Here is a 20,010-nt window from a genome sequence, read left to right on the forward strand (position 1 = left end):
GTGGATTCACCACCGCTTCTGTCCCCAGAAGGTGTCCTGCCCCTTGTAGGCTAAATACATACTTACACAAACACAGACACAGACCCAGGAATATATACCTAACATTACAGAGGTGGATAGTAAAATCATATATTTTTTTATGTACACATTTAGGTGCATATAAAGTAATATGAGTGTAAAACAAGTGTATTATACACAGCATATATGCATGTAACCTCAAAATATGGCCATTTAAAAAATATGTACAATACTACGCTATAGTTCTTGTGGTATTTAAAGCTATGTAATTAAAGCTGTATGATATATTAGAAATAGTGTTGTAATAATCACCTTTGCATGCTGCTGTCAGGGATTGTTTACTTATTATTTATTTATTTTTCACTCAACACGTCTCAATCAGTGTTAAAATAAATGATCTGTTATTGACACCCATCTGGCTAATTTGCTTTGTGTCCCTCTCAGAAGTGCGATGTTGACGCCGCTTATTCCGCAGCGCCGGGCACTTTGAAGTTGCTTGTCTAGTTTTCTTAGAAAACAAATGAGCACTTTGCCCCAGCTGATCTGTCTCATCCGCTTAGGGGCTCCTCCTTATTTATTTCTTTTTCTTTTTTTTTTTTTTCCTCAGCGCCCATGATCAGCAAGATAAGTCTGCCGAGCGCGGAGATAACATCCATTAGGGTGGTAAAGAGGAATTACAGGCCAGCGCAGATTAATCACTGTTGAGCCTAATCGCATTCTGTATGGATGAGAGGCTACGGGGCCCACAAACACACTCGGCGTAAGCACACGGCGCATTTGCATCCTCTGCCCGAATAACAGCCTATAGGAGATTCAGAACATTTTGGGAGATTTTCAGGTGTTTTATTTTTTTATTTCTTCCAGCCTTATTTCTGTCTCAAATTCAACATGGTCCTTTAATTAGACCTATGTTATGGCTGCTATGTTATGTTACATATTCATGTGTATTTTTTCATTCAATGTGTACACCTTTTATCTGAGTGAACACACACACATTCACAGGCTTCATTCACATGTACATGGGAATACTCTTTCAGGTGCATTGATGCACACGTGTATGGAAACACACACACACACACACACACTCTCAGACACACCCTTCTGCTGAGAGTAGACATTAAGGTTAACTAATGCCCCGGTGGTGTAATTACTGCCTTGCTTTGATCCAGGTGAGGCTGTGTGTGTGTACGCCTGTGTTTGGCGAGGGAGAGGATGAAGTCAGATTGATAGTGATGCACGGTTAGCGTGCCTTCCCTAATTCTCTAATACTCCTGTTCTGATGATGGGATTGCTGTTTGTTTACTTCCTTTGTGTTTTAGACAAGAGGCGACGGCTATCCCACATGTTCCTCGCTCACTTCTACCTTGTTTTTTTTTTTACTCCTTTTCTCTCTTTCAATCCCTCCTTTTAATTCTCCAAAGTCATCAGGGCAGCTTTCGTGTTCTGCCTCTTAGCCGGGTTAAGCCCCAGACGAGAACAATGAGCAGGATCCAGACGAGAAGAGCACTGTAAAATTGTCTGATTCGCTTCAAAAATCGCAAAGAAAGGGAGGAATTATGGAGAAGATGCTGCAGATAATTTGAAGGGGTTTTAAGGGGCGGGTGCTGGTGGAGGGGGCATTGGTGGGGGTGCAGACAAGGTGAGAGAGAGAGAGAGAGAGAGGGGGAAAGATATTAAAGGAGAGTTTAAACTGTAGTCAGACAGGGATAGGAAGAAAGGGAAGAAAGCGGCGGAGAGATGCCGAATCGCAGCGCGGCGTTGGGAGAGGGGTGTTGGAACTGGAGGCACCACTAGTTACAGAGGCATGCTGGGAACTTCTAGGCTTTGTTTCTTTGTTTGTTTCTCTCACACGCTCAACACAGTCTCTCTTTTCCACCCTCTCTCGCTCTCTGTCTGTCTCTCCCCCCCCTTTTCTTGTTGTTCAGCTGAAGTTATGTACGAGGAAGACACACTGATTGAGATCAAGCCGGACGGATGTGTTTGATAGTAAACACACAGAGACTCGGAGGGGAAGTGTTTCTGTGTGAATCCGTTCTGATCTCTACGCTTTGGTCTTTTCAGTCTTTCTTCTGCCTGCCTGCTTCACCTGGCTGCGGCTGAGGAGAAGCGTGCTGCTGTGGAGGAGCTGGATATGTGCAGCCGGGCTGTCAGGAACAGGCTCATGAATTCCACTCTCTGCTGTGTATGTGTGTGTGTGTGTGTGTGTGTAGACTGTGTATAGAGTGATTTGGTGGAGCTGAGGTGTTGTGCACAGGTTCAGCCGTGGAGAAAGATGGCAAGGCCAAATGAGACCAAGCAAGATACTACTATGTGTGTGTGTTTGACAGAGTGGGTCATTGAGTATTTAAGTATTAAGTGTGTGTATTGAGTGTGTGTGAGCCTGTGTATGTGTGTGTCTTTTTGTTGGTCTGAGAGAGTATGAGCCTGAAAGTCTGACTGAGAGGGATGTTTCATCTGTGTGTGTGTGTGTGTGTGTGTGTGTGAGAGTGTGCATTGGTTTTAGGTCTAGGGTAGGATTAGACTCTGTTAACATGTTGTCTATGTATGTATGAAAATGTACGGTACGTTATTATGTGTGTATTTGTGACTGTGAGTGAGTGTGTGTGTGTATGAGTGTGAAGATGAGATGTAGGTCTGTGTCATTAACAGTAGTCCTCCCATTTACCTTGGTCCCCACCCTCCAGGGGTAGCCTCCTGGTACTGAGCTCATTAATCCTTATTTGGGTGTAATAAGAGGGTCATGTTAGATCTAATAAATGGCTCTTTTATTTTTGGTTAAGAGTCTCCTCTGACTAAAAGCCTGCCTGCCTAACTAACTCACAGCCTCCCCCTCTCGCCAGTGACTGTCTGTGTGGGTGGGAAACACTGCCTGTTTTAAACACAGGCTAATAATCATGCTAAATGAGTGCTGCTGTAATTAATATCTCTTTATTGTAATGGGAGGAACCTCTTATTATGTATAGGCTGTGCATTCAACCTTTTAAAAATACATTCACATTTATACATTTAAAGTCAAATCAAAAATGCCTTGTATAATTTGTATGGTAAAGAAATTTTTGTCTCTGGCCTATTCCCATCTTATTTATATTCCTACTTACTAACTCATCTATTTAAAATGTCATTGTGGGACATTCGTGTAATGTTAAATGTCCCTTTTAACTGCACAATTATTAGCAATTTTAAGAATTTTGCTAGATATGTTATTAACAATGTTTAGTTACCTTCTATGCTTTAATAATGATGCGAGAGGGTCTGATAGCGTGGGTTGAAAGCCCCAAACACACCATCCACATTAACACTTTGGTAACAAATTGAAACTCAATGCGCACACAATGGCAACACAAAAAATGTACATTGTGCATATATATTGTTATCTGTTGTGTGGCACATGCTTGGCAGTGATGAAAAACCGTCTTCCACCTTCACATTGGAACAGCCTTGGACTGCTGACCTGGTCATATTAGGTTAGATTTACTCAGTATTCTCTGCTTAATCAACTTTGATGAATTCAAAGACATAATTAATTTGAGGATATTTTACCTGCAATAGTCGTCGGCAGCCATGGTTCATTTTCATTCAGTATGGAGCAATTTAGCCACCGTAGCAGAGAGAAAACCATCAGTGGAAAAATGGGCCTCTGAGTCCAGTATTTATTTCTTTCTTTTATGAGAAGATGCCTTTTGGCTTTTCCGCCATCAACAATGAGCTTTTGTGGCACTTAGGGGTCTGTATCTACTGCTTGATCTAAAAACAGCATCTAGATGCCATCGGCTCCTCAAAATTCTTGTCCAACCTTTCTTTCTTCTGCAGTGGTTGGCCAAATAAGTCTTGATGAGTGTCTGTGTTTGATAGGGTACTGAGGGCTTCCTTTGCCAGAGTGGGTTGTGTGTGCCCGGGGGCGCTAGGTGAGATTAAGTCAGGCCCCTGCGGTGGCAGCAGCCTTGAGGACACATCTGCACAGCTCATTCTAAACTGCCTTTGCTATTAAAAGCTCTTCAAATCTACATCTACTTTCCTATGTGTGTGTGGTGTGGATTCAGGACATGGTATCTGGATTCAAAGACCACCCTTTTTCAACCCTTCACCCTCCATGTAAAAGAGATGAACACAAAGCCTGTTGACTTCTGCCTCATTGGGTCCTGTGGAGAGCATATGTCCAGCAGCCATGGCCGAAGATGAACTGCAGAACATACACAAAGGCCTCCAGCCTGTTTTGATGCCACACAATGCTTTCAAACACTCTCGCTTGCTAAAGGACGCGCCTTTTCTTTGCAGGAGGGGTCTCTTTGCTCTTCCCCCCTCCCATTTTCTCTTCAAACACGCTGTTGTGATGGTTCAGACACATTTTTCTAATGTTTTACACTTCATATAATCTGTCCTGTATTGCCTGCTCACTTTGGTCCCTGGGATAATTGATGGCCTCCGTGGTCCTCAGAGGGTCAATGTGGCTGAAAGGGCAACCTCTCAATCACCCTGAGATCACAAGTTCTTCTGCCTCTGTTGTGCCTCACTCACACATACAGACACACCCCTTTTTTGACTGGCCAAGTGATCTCCTCACCTCCTCACAATTTCAATTGAATGGGAAGCATTGGACTAAAGAATTTGTGGTCAAGAGTTTATCTTTATAAGTAGTGACAAAAATACCACATGACCTGCATGCATTCTTGTGGATGTCGTTCTATGCATGAATACACTTTAAGTCACCAGTTTGAGACACATACTGATTTATGGGTCTTTCTTACTAATCTTTCGCTGTAGAACACAAATCTATGCCTCAAGACTCAAAGCAATGAAACTGAAAAGTTTTCTTTGATCATAGAGTTTCACAGTCTTCGCTTCTCCAAGTTTTCCAAGCAGATTATCACACTGTCTCCATGGACTTTTCGCAAAAGTGCATCATTCTAGCATTTCTTACCCAGTTAAACAACACACATGAACCCTGCCAACCACATGATTGTAAATGACAGGGCTCTAGAGTGTGACCAATTTGGTCACACATGCGACCTAATTTCTGAATGGTGCGACTAAAAAAAAAAAAACGGAGGTCGCACTGGTGCGACCAGCTGTTCGTGGGAAAAAAAGTCTCTGTAAACTCCCTGTGGTACAAGCAACAGGGACATATTCGGGACACACTGTATTCCATACCAATCAGACATCGTGAAGGGCGAGGCCCGCCTGTGATTGGCCATGGTCCAGACGTCACTGTTCTTTTGAAAGTACGCGTGCTGCAGTCAGACACAGAGAGGTGAGTAGCCTGGACCCGTCAGATATGCAGAGTGGACGTGGCCACGGATGTAGCCGCTTGTGAAAATTCATTGATTACAAACCTAGGTGTTAAAATGCACTCTGAAAATGGATGCACAAGTTAACAATATTGGAAAATCATGCGCCTGTCCAAACTCAAGCCAGTCCTTTCCAAATGAAATCTGGAAACAGTGATTCACCCTGTCATGTGTGACTTCTGTAATTCATTGCTTTTTGGTATCAGCCAGACATCTCTACCTCGCCTTCAATTAGTACAAAATGCAACTGCACGTTTTCTCACTGGTTACAGGCAAGATCACATAACCCGATCTTAACCTCACTACACTGGCTCCCTGTCTGTTTTAGGGTCCGTTTTTAAAATTCTTTATTTGTTTTTAAATCACTGAATGGCTCAGCTCCAGCATATGTGTCAGACCAACTCCGTTCCTACTGCATTGAACCTGTAAAACTGCATTGTTAAATGTGATGCCATCAGTTTTGGTGCAGCTACCTTTTGTGCTGGTGCACGTAAGAATGAAAGTTAGGTGCACCAGTGCTACCAGTGCAAGAGGTTAGTCCTGAAAGATTGTAATTCATCAGACCAGGCCAGTATCAATGTCTTCTTGGACTGGTCTACAGCTACACAATCCCTTTTTCAATCCCTTGGCCAATTTTTTTAATACTTACACTTGAATCTGCTGCCATAACAATAACAATCAGTAATAATCAATGTTATTCAGTATGGCTGATCAATCACTTCTATAGCTTTCATTACGTATTCCTGATCATCTGCAGTTATCACACAGGTGACACAAAGAGTGTTTCAAAGACATTGTTGGGGTCTGCGTGTGATGTCACAGGAAAGTTAAACAGGCTCTGGCTCATTTCCCGCTGCTCATATAATTTTTCCAGCAGTTCCAGAAGGTTCTTCAAGATCTGCGTAACCCCATGAGCCTGCACTGAGCACAGGCCCTCGGCCTGAGCTGGTTCAAGATCATAGCTCCCCAGTTGTTAATATCAGGGAGCAGAAGCTATCAATTACCCTGAGCAAGGTGCCTGATGCCTTTCCCTCCAGTGGTGTTGGTGATATTGGTTTCATGTGTTCAGCTCACTTTTGCCAAGACTCTTCCACCCTAAAGTCCAATGAAATGTGATGTAAGAACCATGGTGGTATCCAAGGGAGAGGGGGCTGGAGCATGTGGCAAATGGCGTGAGTAAGAGAATGTGTGGGGAAGTATTGGACCGTAGCTGGCTGTAAAATGTTTCTGTGGGGATGTTGAGGTTGGGATTGCTGGGTTAGGGTGCAGCGGCCTCTGCGTGTTGTACAGCGGTGGAGCCCCGGCGGTGGCGAGCAGAAGACAGGATTAGCATTCTCCGCTGCTGCTCTGTGCGGGTGGAGGTGCAGCGTAGCGTGGCAGAGCTGGCACTGCCCACTGGACTGTAATGGAGGTCCTGGGCTCTCCTGGAGGCAGCAGACTGCCAGCGGACAGGCTGGACTGCCAGGTAGGTGGAGTCAGCGGTGGGAAGGCGCCATGGCGTGGCACCCTCCATCTGCAGGACTGCCTAGGTACAGAAGGCTTGGACGGAACTGGGATGCTGCTGGCAAGGTGGCGCCCGTTTCTGGGGATTATCTGTGGCCATGTTTTCCCTCCTGACAGATCTCAGTTGCCAGCCGTGGAAGAGATTATCTTGCATGCTGGGTTTATTTTTTTTTTCACACTTCTGGGATGTCATGATGTTTTTTTGCCATCCTGAGGTCAGCTGACTGACTTTGAACATGGAGGAATCTGTCAAGGCTTAAGCTGTTCAGTCTTCATCCACGACAAGTTGTTACTGTAGTGATTGTGTTGAATATTGTACTTATGAAAGATGAATGAAAGCTTATGTCAGTCTTTCATCTAATCATTATTGCACATAAGTGAAAGAAACATCTCAATGTAAGAAACATTTTGAAGTGCTTCTGGCCTTTGCGTTATGATTGGTTGGTTTCTTAATATTAACCCATTCATAACTATGAGTATATTCTATTTTATATTATCACAATGCAACTACTGAATCAATTGTCTCGCTATTGTCACAGAAACAATGCACTAATATCCTGGCAATAATGCACTTGAGTTCAGCCTTAGACATACTTCCATTGCAGCACACCAGTGCCAGTATGTAATACAAAGCATGTGATAAATTTACTATTGCAAAAATATTTTTAGGCTAAATCAACTGTTCAGGTCAGTGCTTTATATAACATTATATGGGTTTGACAGATGTTATTATAAGGTGTCCATTTTTTTTGGGGGGGGGGTCATTCCCTTACTTATGCACATCACATGTGTTCAGTCACTGAGACCACAAAACGTCATCACCCTAGCCAGGCCCTGTCCCCTCGCCCTTGCCGCTCTGTTTGTGTGTGTTTACTCTGTTGGCCTTTTAGCAGGGGTGAATGCGGGGTGCGCTCCCCCAGTATAAATACACAAGTCCCATGCTGCCCTCTCCCTCACCCCAGAACCCAGTGTTGGAGGCGGAGCGGTGGCCCTGGTGCCCTGTTTTAGGACTCTGAGGACAGATGTTGTCAGTTGTGGGTAAATACAGGCGCTGGCAGCACCCATGAGATAAGAGGAGGCAGAGAATTGGCCCCAGGGCCCAGAGTAGCCAGTCTAGGTGCCCAATACTAAGGTCCTCTTCACTCATCACATGCACGCACACACCCTCACACCCTCAAGTGCCTCTCAGGAGTTTTGGCTCCAGCCTGTTTGCCAAAGCTTCACAGCGAGAGGTGAGGCTGTTTTACAAACACAGAAACCATCCCATCTTCCTTGGAGCCTGCACCGCCTTTGGTTGCTTCTGTCATCATGGACATTTAGGCCGTGCTAACAAACAGAGAGTGCTTCCCCTGCACCATGAACCCATGACCTGAGGTTAGAATTTTGAAATAGATAAGAGTAGAGAGAGCTAGAGAACAGCAGCATTGCAGATGCTGAAGCTAGATGGTTCAGTGATGAGCCAGGACTGCTGTCACACGGATGAATGACTGCGTACAGGAGACGTATCAGAAGAAGAAAACAAGCGCTCTTGTTGTGTAACAGCTAAGGTGAACCCACAGGCAGTGCACATTCTTATGATGCCTCCTCCTGTCGGTAACCTGTGGTCACCAGAGAGCTGCTGTCCTCCATCTCATCACATCTGATGCTGTGTGTTCATCTTCGCTTGGCTTGATTGCATGTATCAGTGCAGGTATTGGCAGGTAAGCAGGTAGCTGCTGATTGGTCATAGCAGATAGTGACCAGTCAGTGAAGTAATAAAATATTTTTGTTTACCATGATAAAGCTGGGTTTCCTATTCCCTTAAAAGCTAACTTATGTGCTGATGCAGAGAATCACTGCATGTGTGTATAGATAAAATAAGTGGAATAGCACCCCAGTTCCAATTTTGAACATTAAAGCACTCAGGGTTATGGGTTAAACAAGGGTTATGTGAGTATAATTTGGGTTCCATAGACACTTTGAAAGTGAAAGTGAAGTCATTGTCATTGTGAAATACTGCAGCACAGCACATGTGCACACAACAAAATGTGTCCTCTGCTTTTAACCATCACCCTTGGTGAGCAGTGGGCAGCCATGACAGGCGCCCGGGAAGCAGTTTGTGGGGATGGTGCTTTGCTCGGCACCTCAGTGGATCCGGCAACCTTCTGAGGAAGCAACCCGCTTCCTTAACTGCTAGGCCACCACTGCCCTTGCTTCATGTTTATTTAAACCTTGGTTGGGAGGGTGAGATCAACCTGGCTACAGAGAACCAACATGTTTTTTCTCTTCTTGCCATTCATTTCTAAATCAGAAATCTGGTGTCACCCCTCACGACTGGCAAGAGTCAATGCAACCTTGTGCCTGTTTGGAACAAACTTCTCCTGATCACACCACACTCCATCACAATGAAACAGAGGATCCCAGACTGGCGTGTGGCTGTCAGAAACCAATCTCTCCCCATCCCACAGTTTCAGCAGCACCACTTTTTAAAAAATATATAAATAAAAAAAAATGCAGGGGGTGGCACACTTGTAACGGTATATCATGAGCGCGCGTGCATCTGTGCGCATTCGTGCGAGTGTAAATGGGCAGAAATGAAAGCGCTCGTCTCGCGGATGTGACAGGAAGAGACTGCTCTTAACAAGGCGTCAGAGTCAGTGAGAGTAACAGATCCATCACTCCGGCGGCAGGGGAAGACGGAGAGGGAGCGAGGGAGGAAAAGAGAGGGAAGAAGAGGGGATTTTGAGTGCCACTGACAGTGCTGCATTTAATTTGTGCTGCCAAATGCCTTTTCATTTTCGCCCGTTTGCTCAGGCAGCTTATGGGGGCTCCTGCGCCGCCGCTCCTCAACGGAAGGTTGGTGGGACGGTTCAGATTAGTGCGCGCCGCCGCCGTCACGCTCCCTAAGCTGCACTCTAATTCGTGTTCAACAGGGATATGCTCACACATTACAGAATCAACTACAGCCACATTATTAATTCACTCACATCATAATGTTGGTGTAATTTCACCGTCCCCAGGTGGGGGGGATAGGTTAAGTTTTCCCAAACCTTGTAGAGTTTATAGAGAAATGAGCGGACCACCTCTGAGGATTCACCATACTACAGCAATCTGATTGTGACCAAACCTGTCATTATTTTTAATAGATATCGATTGTTTCATTGCACAGTGTGTGACACATCAGGGACAAAACGTCAGGAAAAAATGATGGAATGGCTTAGTTGTATTTGTAAGTGATCTCCAGACTCTTCGCAAACTATTCACAATTGTATTTGTAGTTTTTTTGCCTTAGGTTTCCCTGATCACTTCTTGCAGATCTTTTTGTGACAGATTGATTTGGAGACCCAATGGACCAGTTAGGGTCGCAACAAAGTTGTCATCTTCCCCGATCCTCAGATTTGGACAATGGTGGCAATCATATGATGTCTAATCAATCACCAGATTGCAACCTAAACCAACATAAATGGGAGACAGCGTCCACCACTGTCACAAGACAGAATAAGACAGTGTGACATACTGAGAATCCTTTGGCTGACATCTAATGTAGTCTTTTGGTTTATATGTGTGACATTTTTTATACAGACTCAGCTGTTACTCGGGGTGGTGGAGGACGAGTCAACGGTACAGGAGAACAGGAGGGACATGGCCGAGACGCTGCTCACCGCCCTCAGTGACAGACAGCAGCACAGACAGACGTGGAGGGACAGGTAGGTCACAGGCCGCATGCATGTTTGAAGCAGGGGGGAGGGGGGCTTTGCTATGAAAGTTTGCGTCTGGCAGCGATCAGCGCCACACCTGGGCCCGGGATATCGCAGTCACTTCCTTCCTCACAGATAAGCACAGAGAAGGCCAGGCCATCGGTGCAGATAAACCCACGGCCTCACACACAGCGCCATGTTGTCTTTGTCTCTCGCTCGGTTTCAGCGCCACAAACCCCCACCCCCCGGCTAAACACTCTTCACCTCGTTCATCAAACCAACCCTTAAAAACACAGGCTTTACCACTTACCTACACGCTCAGACAGATGTGAGTGCTCGTGCTATAAGCAGCATACACACAAGCCACTTTCTTCATCGGTTTCATTAAAATATTACACACAGTCTTAAGCCACCCCTCATTTCACCATGTTCTGCAGTAAATAAAATGACACATTTAACAAAGGAATGCAGGGACAAAGGCAAATTACACAATTACTGGACTTTTGGATCAAATGTACATCGGAAGACAGGAATGACCCACAGCGGTGAGTGTCTGCAGCCATCTATAATACATGGTGGGTCCACTGTGATGGGCTGGATGTCAGTCAGTGGTGTTGGGGATCATCAAAATCAAATATTAACTTGAAAACCTGTTACAATTGTACTAACTCTTAGTGTTACAATGAATCACTAAATCTATTGTCTCGTTTTCTTGGGAAAACTATAAATAAATGAGAGGTAACTGCACCATAGACTTTTCAGTACCACACTATAGTAACCACTGCTCAGCTGATGACATAGACAGTGTATGTTGGGCATCTTCTAACCCTTCATCAGCGGTCAGTTTCTGACCACAGGGTGGCTGCTGGCTGGATAATTTTGGTTAATGGGGCACTATCTTCCTTGTTCTGCTTTGGTCACAAATTGACTTTGATCAATGGGGTGTCTGAATGTCTGAAGACGGGCTGTTGCCTGCAACCGTACAGCTTTACAATGTAGATATGAAGTCTATAAACACAGACTGGGGATTTAACCATCACAGTGAGGATGGGCTTAATCTTCTCTAATGGCCCCTTACAGATGAGTTTGACCCCTGAGCCTTCAGCTCCATCAGGCTGAGTGGGGCCCATCTGTAATGGGCGCACCCTCTGTCTACTCCTGTCCAGGCTCGGACCCAGGCCAAACCCACCCTGAGGCATGATCGCAGACCATATGCCCCGACCGCTACCCACCGACCATTAACTAAACCCCTGTCCCCTGCGCTAACTTATCAGAGGCTCTTGCCCCCGTCGCTCCCCTCTGATTGACCCGGAGTTCAGTAAACATGTTTTCAGAGCTGCCAGCTCTGCTGGGGGGCGCTGACGCCTGATATCATCCCCCGTCCGGGGACTTTTTTTTTTTGGTGGAGACCATCTCGCCCACCCAGGTCTCACGCAACACAACCATGCATGCGTGTTCAATCACAATTTTCCACTTAAACAAACACAAACTCAGAAATGCACAGTCCTCTCATTCCATAGTCCCTCATCCAGGCTTCTGCACGATGCCGTTTATCTTGAATCCTGCCCTTTGCGTCCTCTCACTCATGATGGCTGAACTTTACATCACTCCCTTTATAAAATATCAAACAAAAAAAAATCTACTGTAGAATCAGCTTTAGAAAAGCAACGCAGAGGTGCAGCAGAGCCTCCTAGCCAAGCCCACAGGGGGGGGCAGAAGGGGAGGGGAGACGCGACCCAGGACAGGAAACGCTCCGTCCTCGTCTAACACTCAGACAGCAGTTTATTTCATCAGCCAGAGAGAGGTGATTAGATAGCAAGACAGCCCTCTCACACACACACACATGCACACACATGCACACACACGGCCACAATGTGTTTGAACTCGGCCTGCACCCCCCCTTCCCCCACCTCCCTCCCACGCGCCGATAATGCCTCTCTCCAAAAGTCAAGGCTCATCTGTGAAGTGGCTGTCAGCAGAGGACATTTGCACGAGAGAAACCACATGGCCCGGTGCAATGTTAAGAAAGGAGCGATAAGATAGAGCGGCTATCACTTCTGCGAGAGAAAGCAGCGTGTGCGCCAGGGGAGGCCGCGCAGAAAGACCCGACTTCAGCCTTCACCCCATCCACACTGCAATTGTTATTTGTGCGGTCAGACACATTTATTCTGATTTAGTCCTCACTAGATCCTTAAACTGCTCAAGAAAAAGGGGCTAATTCTCCTCCTGAGTCCTTATTGTTAGTGTGTAATTTGCATCTTTAGCTTGTTATGCAACAGGCTTCTTATAGATAAATCTCCCATTTAATGCTGGGGCGTAATGCGTCCTCTCCAAGTTTGAACAAAGGGAAAAAGATGAATAACCCTCGGGTAAAGCATGTAAACATAAACAGAGGAGCCTGATGAATGGCATTTTCTATCCTGACTTTTGTTTCTTAAACACAAGTTAAAGTATTGCGGTCTGAAACCTGTGTCTGCAAGCTCTCAGTCTTCCCCTGGGGCCCTTACAACTGGGGAAGGGGAGGGGGGAAAGAAATGTAAAACGTGACCGCTGGGTCTTCCCGCTGACTTCCAGGTACTCATGGCGACTAATGTCTTGTACCCGAACTGGGGCCAGTTCAGTCGTTAGTTTCCTTTTTTCTCCATCGAGGCCATTTTCTTTTGTAACCCAAACTTCATGAAGCAGTTCGGATTCCGTAGTGATGTTATGATGTTGTGCGGTAGACATCATGATTTCCATTAGAAGGTGATTCAGATGTGTTATGCAAGGTTTTATGGAAATGGCAAACCTTTTATTGTGGGGGGGGGGGTTAGGGTGGCATCCACAGATTTCCGGGATAGGCTCCAGCTTTCCTGCAACCCTGACACAGGTAAGCTCTAGCTGGCTGGACTGTCTGTTGCCGCTGCTCCCAGCCATTTCTGACCTGCCGTTGTTTGGCCGTGCTCCTTGGGTGGCTGTGGACACTAGGAAGCGCGCTTCAGGAGGTGCTTCCTGACAGGTGTTCTGACCTGCCCCACATTTCGCCACCTTGCTCCGGACCCCGCTGGATCCCCATCTGTGGGAGGGGGCGACCCCACCACGACCTGGTTCAGAGCCTAAGGCCTCACCTTGGGCCATCCAGAGCCTGGGCATTGTCACAGCCCACAAGCAAACACTGAAGGGAACAGCTGCAGGGATTGTACTGACCGTGCAAACTGCTGTAGGCTTTGTAAGGTCATTATATGATAATGAAAATGATTACTGAATTACATGGGGGTTTAGGACATGTGGGCGGGTGGGGTGAGGGAGGGAGCGTTGGGTTTGATAAATGGACTGTGAAGGTGCCCATCTGGCCCCTCACTGTGCCTCGGCTTCCGCTCTTTTGCCAGCTCCCTATTTCTGCGCTACTTTCCTTTTTATTTCTTTTTTTTTCCTCAGCCCCCGGTTTTAGGGCCGCATTGAACAGAGAGAGGCAAAATAAAAGGCGCGAGTGTTGTAGTGAAAGATTAACAGAGTGCAGGCGGGGATCACCTCCAGTTGAGGAGGAGTGGAGTTAGGGAGTGTAGGGAGGGCTGCTTGACACTCTGCCCTGGTCTCCATGGAGCAGCAGTAGAGTGAGCAGCTATTGACCTTTGACACAGGATGCGGCTGGACATCTTGGTCTCTGTAAATCAAGATGAGCTTCCGTGTTACAGTTGAGTCAAACACTCCCCTTTCAGCTGAACACATTATGGGATTCCTGTGGGGCATTGTTAGAATTTAACACATTTTACAATGTTTTTCTTTTTTCTTTTTTCCCAAGCAATTGTTCAAGGGACAATGGAATAAATATAAATAAATGCACTTAATTGTTATGGCCAGTAACATCAGTATAATTAACATTTAAGCAATTCACCATGGCCTGACCAACCAAATTTAAGAACCTTTTTTTGTGGGGGTTTGAGATTTTTGGTGTTGTTACAGCGTTACAAAGATGGATTTCCACATAATCAGTATCATTTGTCCCCGTGTGCATGATTGAGTTCAGAGAACCCAGGTCGGCAGCTGCCTCATCGCTCAGCCGGCGCTGCTTGCCCTTTGACCTCAGGGTCCATCTCTGTGTGTCCGTGTCTGCTTTGTTTCCTGCCATTGTGTCCTCTGAGCTCTCTGTCCTCACCTGGGTAGAATGTTCTGGAACAAAGGCTGGGGGCTGTCATCAAACTCAGGGGTCACTGAGGCCAAAGTGCCCGGCTCAAGTTTTTTTATTCCCCTCGTCTTTTGTCAGCTTGATTAAACTTCTTTTTGTGGCAGCCACCAGTTGTTGTTCTGTTGGGACAGAGGGACCCTCTTGTGGTACTTCTCATCACTGAGGGATCCTTTGTGTGGGCAGGGACACAGTCACTCCCTCTACCCCCAAACAGAGTGGACACAATAGGCCTGCTCTGTCCCAGATGGGAATTGGTAAGATTGTACGTGTCCGTCCTCAATGAAGATGGACAGACCACAGCCTACAGCCGCCAGGCCTGTGTCAGTCGTGATGGAGAGGCTGTAGCATTATGGAGGATTTTCGAAAACCGACTCAGAATCCTCCACATGCTGCATGCCTTCGGTCAGGTGACCGGTAAGACTGTCAAGCCTTCCTAATAAAAAAAAAAAAGAAACCCCGTGTAACCAAACCTGCTGTACGTGTTTGTCGGTCCGTGGGTGAGAGGGGGGCGTGACACCCAGCGCCGCCGCCGTTAATGAGTTGTATTCTTTTTGTTCTCATTTGTTTAATTAGGAGAGTGACACGGCACGGAATGCTTTGGCGGTGTCGAACAGCAAACCTCCATGTTTCAGTCACCAGAGGGGACAGGTTAATCAAGCCATCCTCTCTGACAGCATTCCAGGGCAGAGATACAGAGAGAGAGAGAGAGAGAGAGAGAGAGAGAGAGACTCTTGTCCTGCCTGTTATCCTTGGCTCTGGATGCAGCACTAGTGAAGTTTTGTTGGCTTCACCTTTCGCTCACCGTGCCTTGGGGGTGGCGAGCTCGCAGGCAAACACCTGTGTCTGGCCTAGGCCTCAACCAGACCTCCGCCACCGCCGTCGCCACTTTGTTTACCCACCGTCCCGTGCCACTCAGAGGCCAAGCAGTCGAGCTTGCATCGTGGGTGTCTTTCATCAAGGCGCTGGAGGTATAATTAGCGCGAAAGTGATGGTTATGTTCAAAAAGCTGTCGTCTAATTTGTCTGTCTTTATCGAAACAAACATGTGTGGTCTCTCGCGGAGAAGAGTGCGTGCAACGCCGTTGCATGCATGGGGCGTTCAGGTCGTAAATTATGTCTGATGCTTCAGAAAAAAAAACACCTAAAGTTCATCAGTCGCGAGCTACGCTCAACACAGCTGCGCTCAACAGACGGCTTCGCCTCCTCGGTGGTTTTGGAGGATTTATTTTGACAGAAATGGTTGAACTCTGTGCTTTGCTCGGCACTTTTTGTGTGCCGGAAGAGATTCGGCTGTGAAACGCACAGTTACAATTCTGTGGCCTAACGCTAAAATGTTCCCGGTAACGCAGGATGTGACTCAGCGTTTCTCTGCCCTGTCAAATACGTGAAACCAAAATCCCCCATTTTCATTTAATTGTTTGCAGTGCTTAATGAAAACAGTAATTTAACAATTATGATTTTCACAGCTTTAGCCCGGCAACACACGGCACAAGATCACAATTAAATTTCCGCAGAAAATTAAGGGGCTCTGCTCTTGCAGACAGCCTGCTATTTAGTGCCGCGCTTTCAGGGCGTCTAGGATTGTGCTGTCAACATAAACGATTGCAATTAATCTGTTAACCTTAAAAAAAAATAAAAAAATAGACCAAAACAATTCAATAACCGTCAACCAGACTGTTATTTCCTCAATCATTTTAGTTTAACCTTGATTTTCAGTAATAGCAAAAGTAATTAATCATAGTTTAATTAAAAAAAAAAATATATATATATATATGTTCTCCTTTATCTTACACTTGGCAAAAAAAAAAAAAAAACTCACTGGTGACACGGAATAAAAACTCTAGCACCCAGCGTTCTGTAAATAACACAGAGAGGAAGAACGTTGGCAGTGCACCCTGCCCCCGGCAATGCTGCTTGCCATTCTTGGTGTTAATAGAAGGTACTTTTTGAAGGTGACGTCCTCCCTCCGGCCTGTAATTGGGTATTTAGTGTTGTAATAGTCACGGCAGTGCCGGTGCCGGGCAGGACTGCCATGTGTGCGTCTGTGGTAGGTGTGTGCGCAGATGTGCCCGCCTGGATCAGGCCGGTGGGGGAGGCGTCTGTCTGTTTGTGCCTTGAGCAGCGCCTCCGCTACCACTTCCTTCTGTCTGACTCCCAACCCTTCAGCCCGAGCGTGTATTTTCGGTACGAAATGCCATGTTTCTGTCTATATGTCTCTCCCACGTCTCTATCTGTCCCCCCTCTCCTTGTATCACCTTTTCTCTGCTCTGGAGACTCTCCATGTCCTCTTGTATGTGTGTTCTTTTAGGGGAGGGTGTGTCTGTGTGTGTGAGTGTGTGTATATGTATGTAATTAGTAGCAGATACCCTTGACTGCGCCACGGTGATGTGTGTAGTAATGATAGTGTTAGACCCCCCCCCCCCCCCCCCCCCCCCCCCGCCTTTTCTTTTTTTTTTTTATTATTGCCCCTCCCCCCCAGCCTACTTCACAAGCGTCACCAGCACCCGCCACCCCACCGCTGTTAATTACACCCTACACCGCTGGAACATTTCATCTCATTCCAGAGCATATTGTGTCTCCAGGCTGGCGGGGAGGTCGCGAGCGCTCCTGAAGGTGAGGCGAGGGTGCGCGCGCGAGGAGGCACTTAGGAAAATTTCATCTGTCCGCCATGGCGGCTGCAGCTGCTCCTGTCAGCGGACCCCCGATTTGGTGGAATTACAGGGGGTCAGGCCTGTCAGCACGTGGGACGTCTCCGCGCCAGCCCCTGTCACCCTCCTGCTCCCTGTCCGCCCACCCCCAGCCCTACTGGTCCCTCACCTCTGTATCAGCGGCGCGTGTGAGGGAGACAGGCGCGCGGGCGGTCCCCGAGCTGTCTGTGTTCATTACTGCACTCAGCCCACAATGAGACAGGCAGGTGGCCCAGACCTTTATACTTCACCTACTGAGATCATCTGCTGCGTGTGTGTCCATGTGTTACTGTGTGTGTGTGAATGTAAACCTTTGTATGAGTGTGTGTTGGCATACTGTTTTATTGTCAATTAGCATATATGTATGTATTTTAAATCTGTTTGCATGCATGTGCACAATAGGTCTGGATGAGTGTTAATGTGAAAGTGTTTCTTGTGTGAATGAGTATATTATAGTGTATGCAAGATAGGAATTGTGTGTGTAGCAGTGTGTATATGTGCATGGCTTTGAGTGTGTACTAGTGTACAGTTTATTTTTTGGTGTTTTGGATTTTTTTTTTGAGAGTGTGTGTTTATTAAATGTGCACACCCTGTGTCTATGTGTCCATGTTTGCATGCACATGGGGGAGAGTGTGTGTGTGTGTGTGTGTGTGTGTGTGTGGGCAGAATTTGTGTATTCCTCAGCGTATTTCCATTTTAATTCCAGTCTGTTTGTGCATGTGACAGGTGAGAATTATTCACGCTCTGATTCCGAGGCGCCGCATTGCACTGTTTTGACGAAGCTCGCCGAAAGACTTCCTGTCAGCCACTCAACTCGGGGGCACACAATTAAGAAGCCGCTCCCCGTGTTCCTCAACTCGCCCCGCTACACCCCAGACGCTTTTCACATTCTGGCAAATTCTATTAGGCCCAAACCTGGAGCTGTTAATTACAATTCAGCATGTGGAGCGGGCAGACAAATGGAGAGCTTTGGTATGGATGTATGATAGCGCGATATCTTACTTTCTCCTTCCCTTTACAAAGACGCACTCAGAAATGGGTCATCAGTCCCACGGTGATAAATGTCTTATGGAGTAATGACTCTCTTATCGGCCCCGGATTACTGGAGATATTTGTAATTAGTGTCCCCACACAACTCAAACAGCACTTCCAACCACATTGTCTTGTGTTTTACTACTTTGAATTGCATGTGAATTCCTTTCTTGTGGAGTTTTCTTTTTTTTTTTTCTTCCTGGATAAATGCGGTGTGCCATTGTGTGTTGGATAAAGTCCGTCAGGCTTTTGCGGCATACGTTCTGTAATAAGGCCAGGGAGAAAGGCGAGGCAGACCGTTGGCGGGATGTGATCTGTGGCCTAGACGCAGATAATGGGGGGAGGTCGTCAGGATGGAAGCAATCGAGGTGAAAATGTCAGATATGATGAGGACGTGAAAGCATCACATTCATTTTCTGTTTCATCCATCATATGTTTCTGCATGTGTTTGGCATTTTAAAGTGTATTCTTGGTGCTCGTGCCGCTGTCATTGTGATTCCTCCTCACAAAGAACAATATCCAATGTTAAAAAATATGTTAAAATATTATAAAATATTTATTTCTTCAAATCAATGACCTTTACTTAAGTAAACTGTATAAATTGACTGTGTAATGTCATATTGATTTATCCAATTGACCTCCTTGAAAACAATACATTGTACTTTACCAATTGTAATTCTTGCATTTAATATTTACAATTATCAGCATTTTAAAGTCCACATGAAGAATGTTTGATTCAGTATGTGCAATGTGAAAAAAAGTGAATGGAATATTATGAACAGTATAAATAAAGTATCACTGATGTTATTGACCTGATGCACACATCAACATTTTATATAACTTATCATGGCCCAGTGTCTTTTTTTTGTTTGATATGCCTTGTATGAATTCTAGTTTAGTGGCAGAACAAGGCAGGTTGAAGGATGGGTGCAAACGCACGGCTACTACAAAGGGCATTTAATACACATTTAACACAACACAACATGACTAACAAGAACAGGTAGATAATCAATGACCCGACAAGGACGGGAAACAATAGGCAACCATTTATAACATCAACACAGTTGAAAACAATCAGGAATTTTGGGATGATGACATCGACACACGAAACTCCAGTCTGGATCGTGAAGCCTGGGTGCCCCTTCAGAGTTGGGCCAGTTTAGATATGTTAACTTGGCATTTTAATTTTGTTCTGAGTTCAGTTCAGTTCTGTAATCCTCCATTAATTCATAATTATTTTATTTTGATTAAAAATTGAGAACCAAATGCCTAAAGTGTAAGGGTTAACCGTTTGTGCCCCAAACTGGATTTGAAGCCCTGGGTCTTAGTGCTTCTTTAATCCCTGCCTGTTTGTTAACAGCCTGTGGCCCTGTTCACTGCTGTTCAGCATATAGCTTATGCCATGCCCACAGCCTGCCGGGCCGGTCCTAGGCCCAGAGGTTGCTGATCTTCTGCCCGCAGGAGTAACTCGGCCCACTTTAACCTCTTTCTGTAGCCCACGAGTTATCTGAGAGATAAAATTCACTTCTCTTAGGTAAAGGCGTTTGTCTGCGGATATTTCTTTATTTTCCCTTCCCAGTAGTTTTCACAAAATCAAAAAATGTGGTGTGTTCAGCCTGAGGTGCAGCTATTCACCATGCGCTC

The 20,010-nt window shown here is 45.9% G+C and overlaps 1 protein-coding gene across 1 annotated transcript in view; it reads left to right on the forward strand.

Annotated features, from left to right (window-relative positions):
- The window catches only part of fto (FTO alpha-ketoglutarate dependent dioxygenase), a 55,654-nt gene extending 36,616 nt beyond the window's left edge, over positions 1 to 19,038 (forward strand). The window contains exons 8-9 of the mRNA XM_028956310.1: positions 10,368 to 10,492; positions 18,061 to 19,038. Coding sequence (XP_028812143.1) covers positions 10,368 to 10,492; positions 18,061 to 18,064 — 129 coding nt within the window. The 3' untranslated portion in view covers positions 18,065 to 19,038. The remainder of the gene's footprint in view (positions 1 to 10,367; positions 10,493 to 18,060) is intronic.
- Positions 19,039 to 20,010: the final 972 nt, after the last annotated feature.

This window comes from Denticeps clupeoides, chromosome 16 (genome assembly GCF_900700375.1).
Source record: "Denticeps clupeoides chromosome 16, fDenClu1.1, whole genome shotgun sequence".
Lineage (NCBI taxonomy): Eukaryota > Metazoa > Chordata > Actinopteri > Clupeiformes > Denticipitidae > Denticeps > Denticeps clupeoides.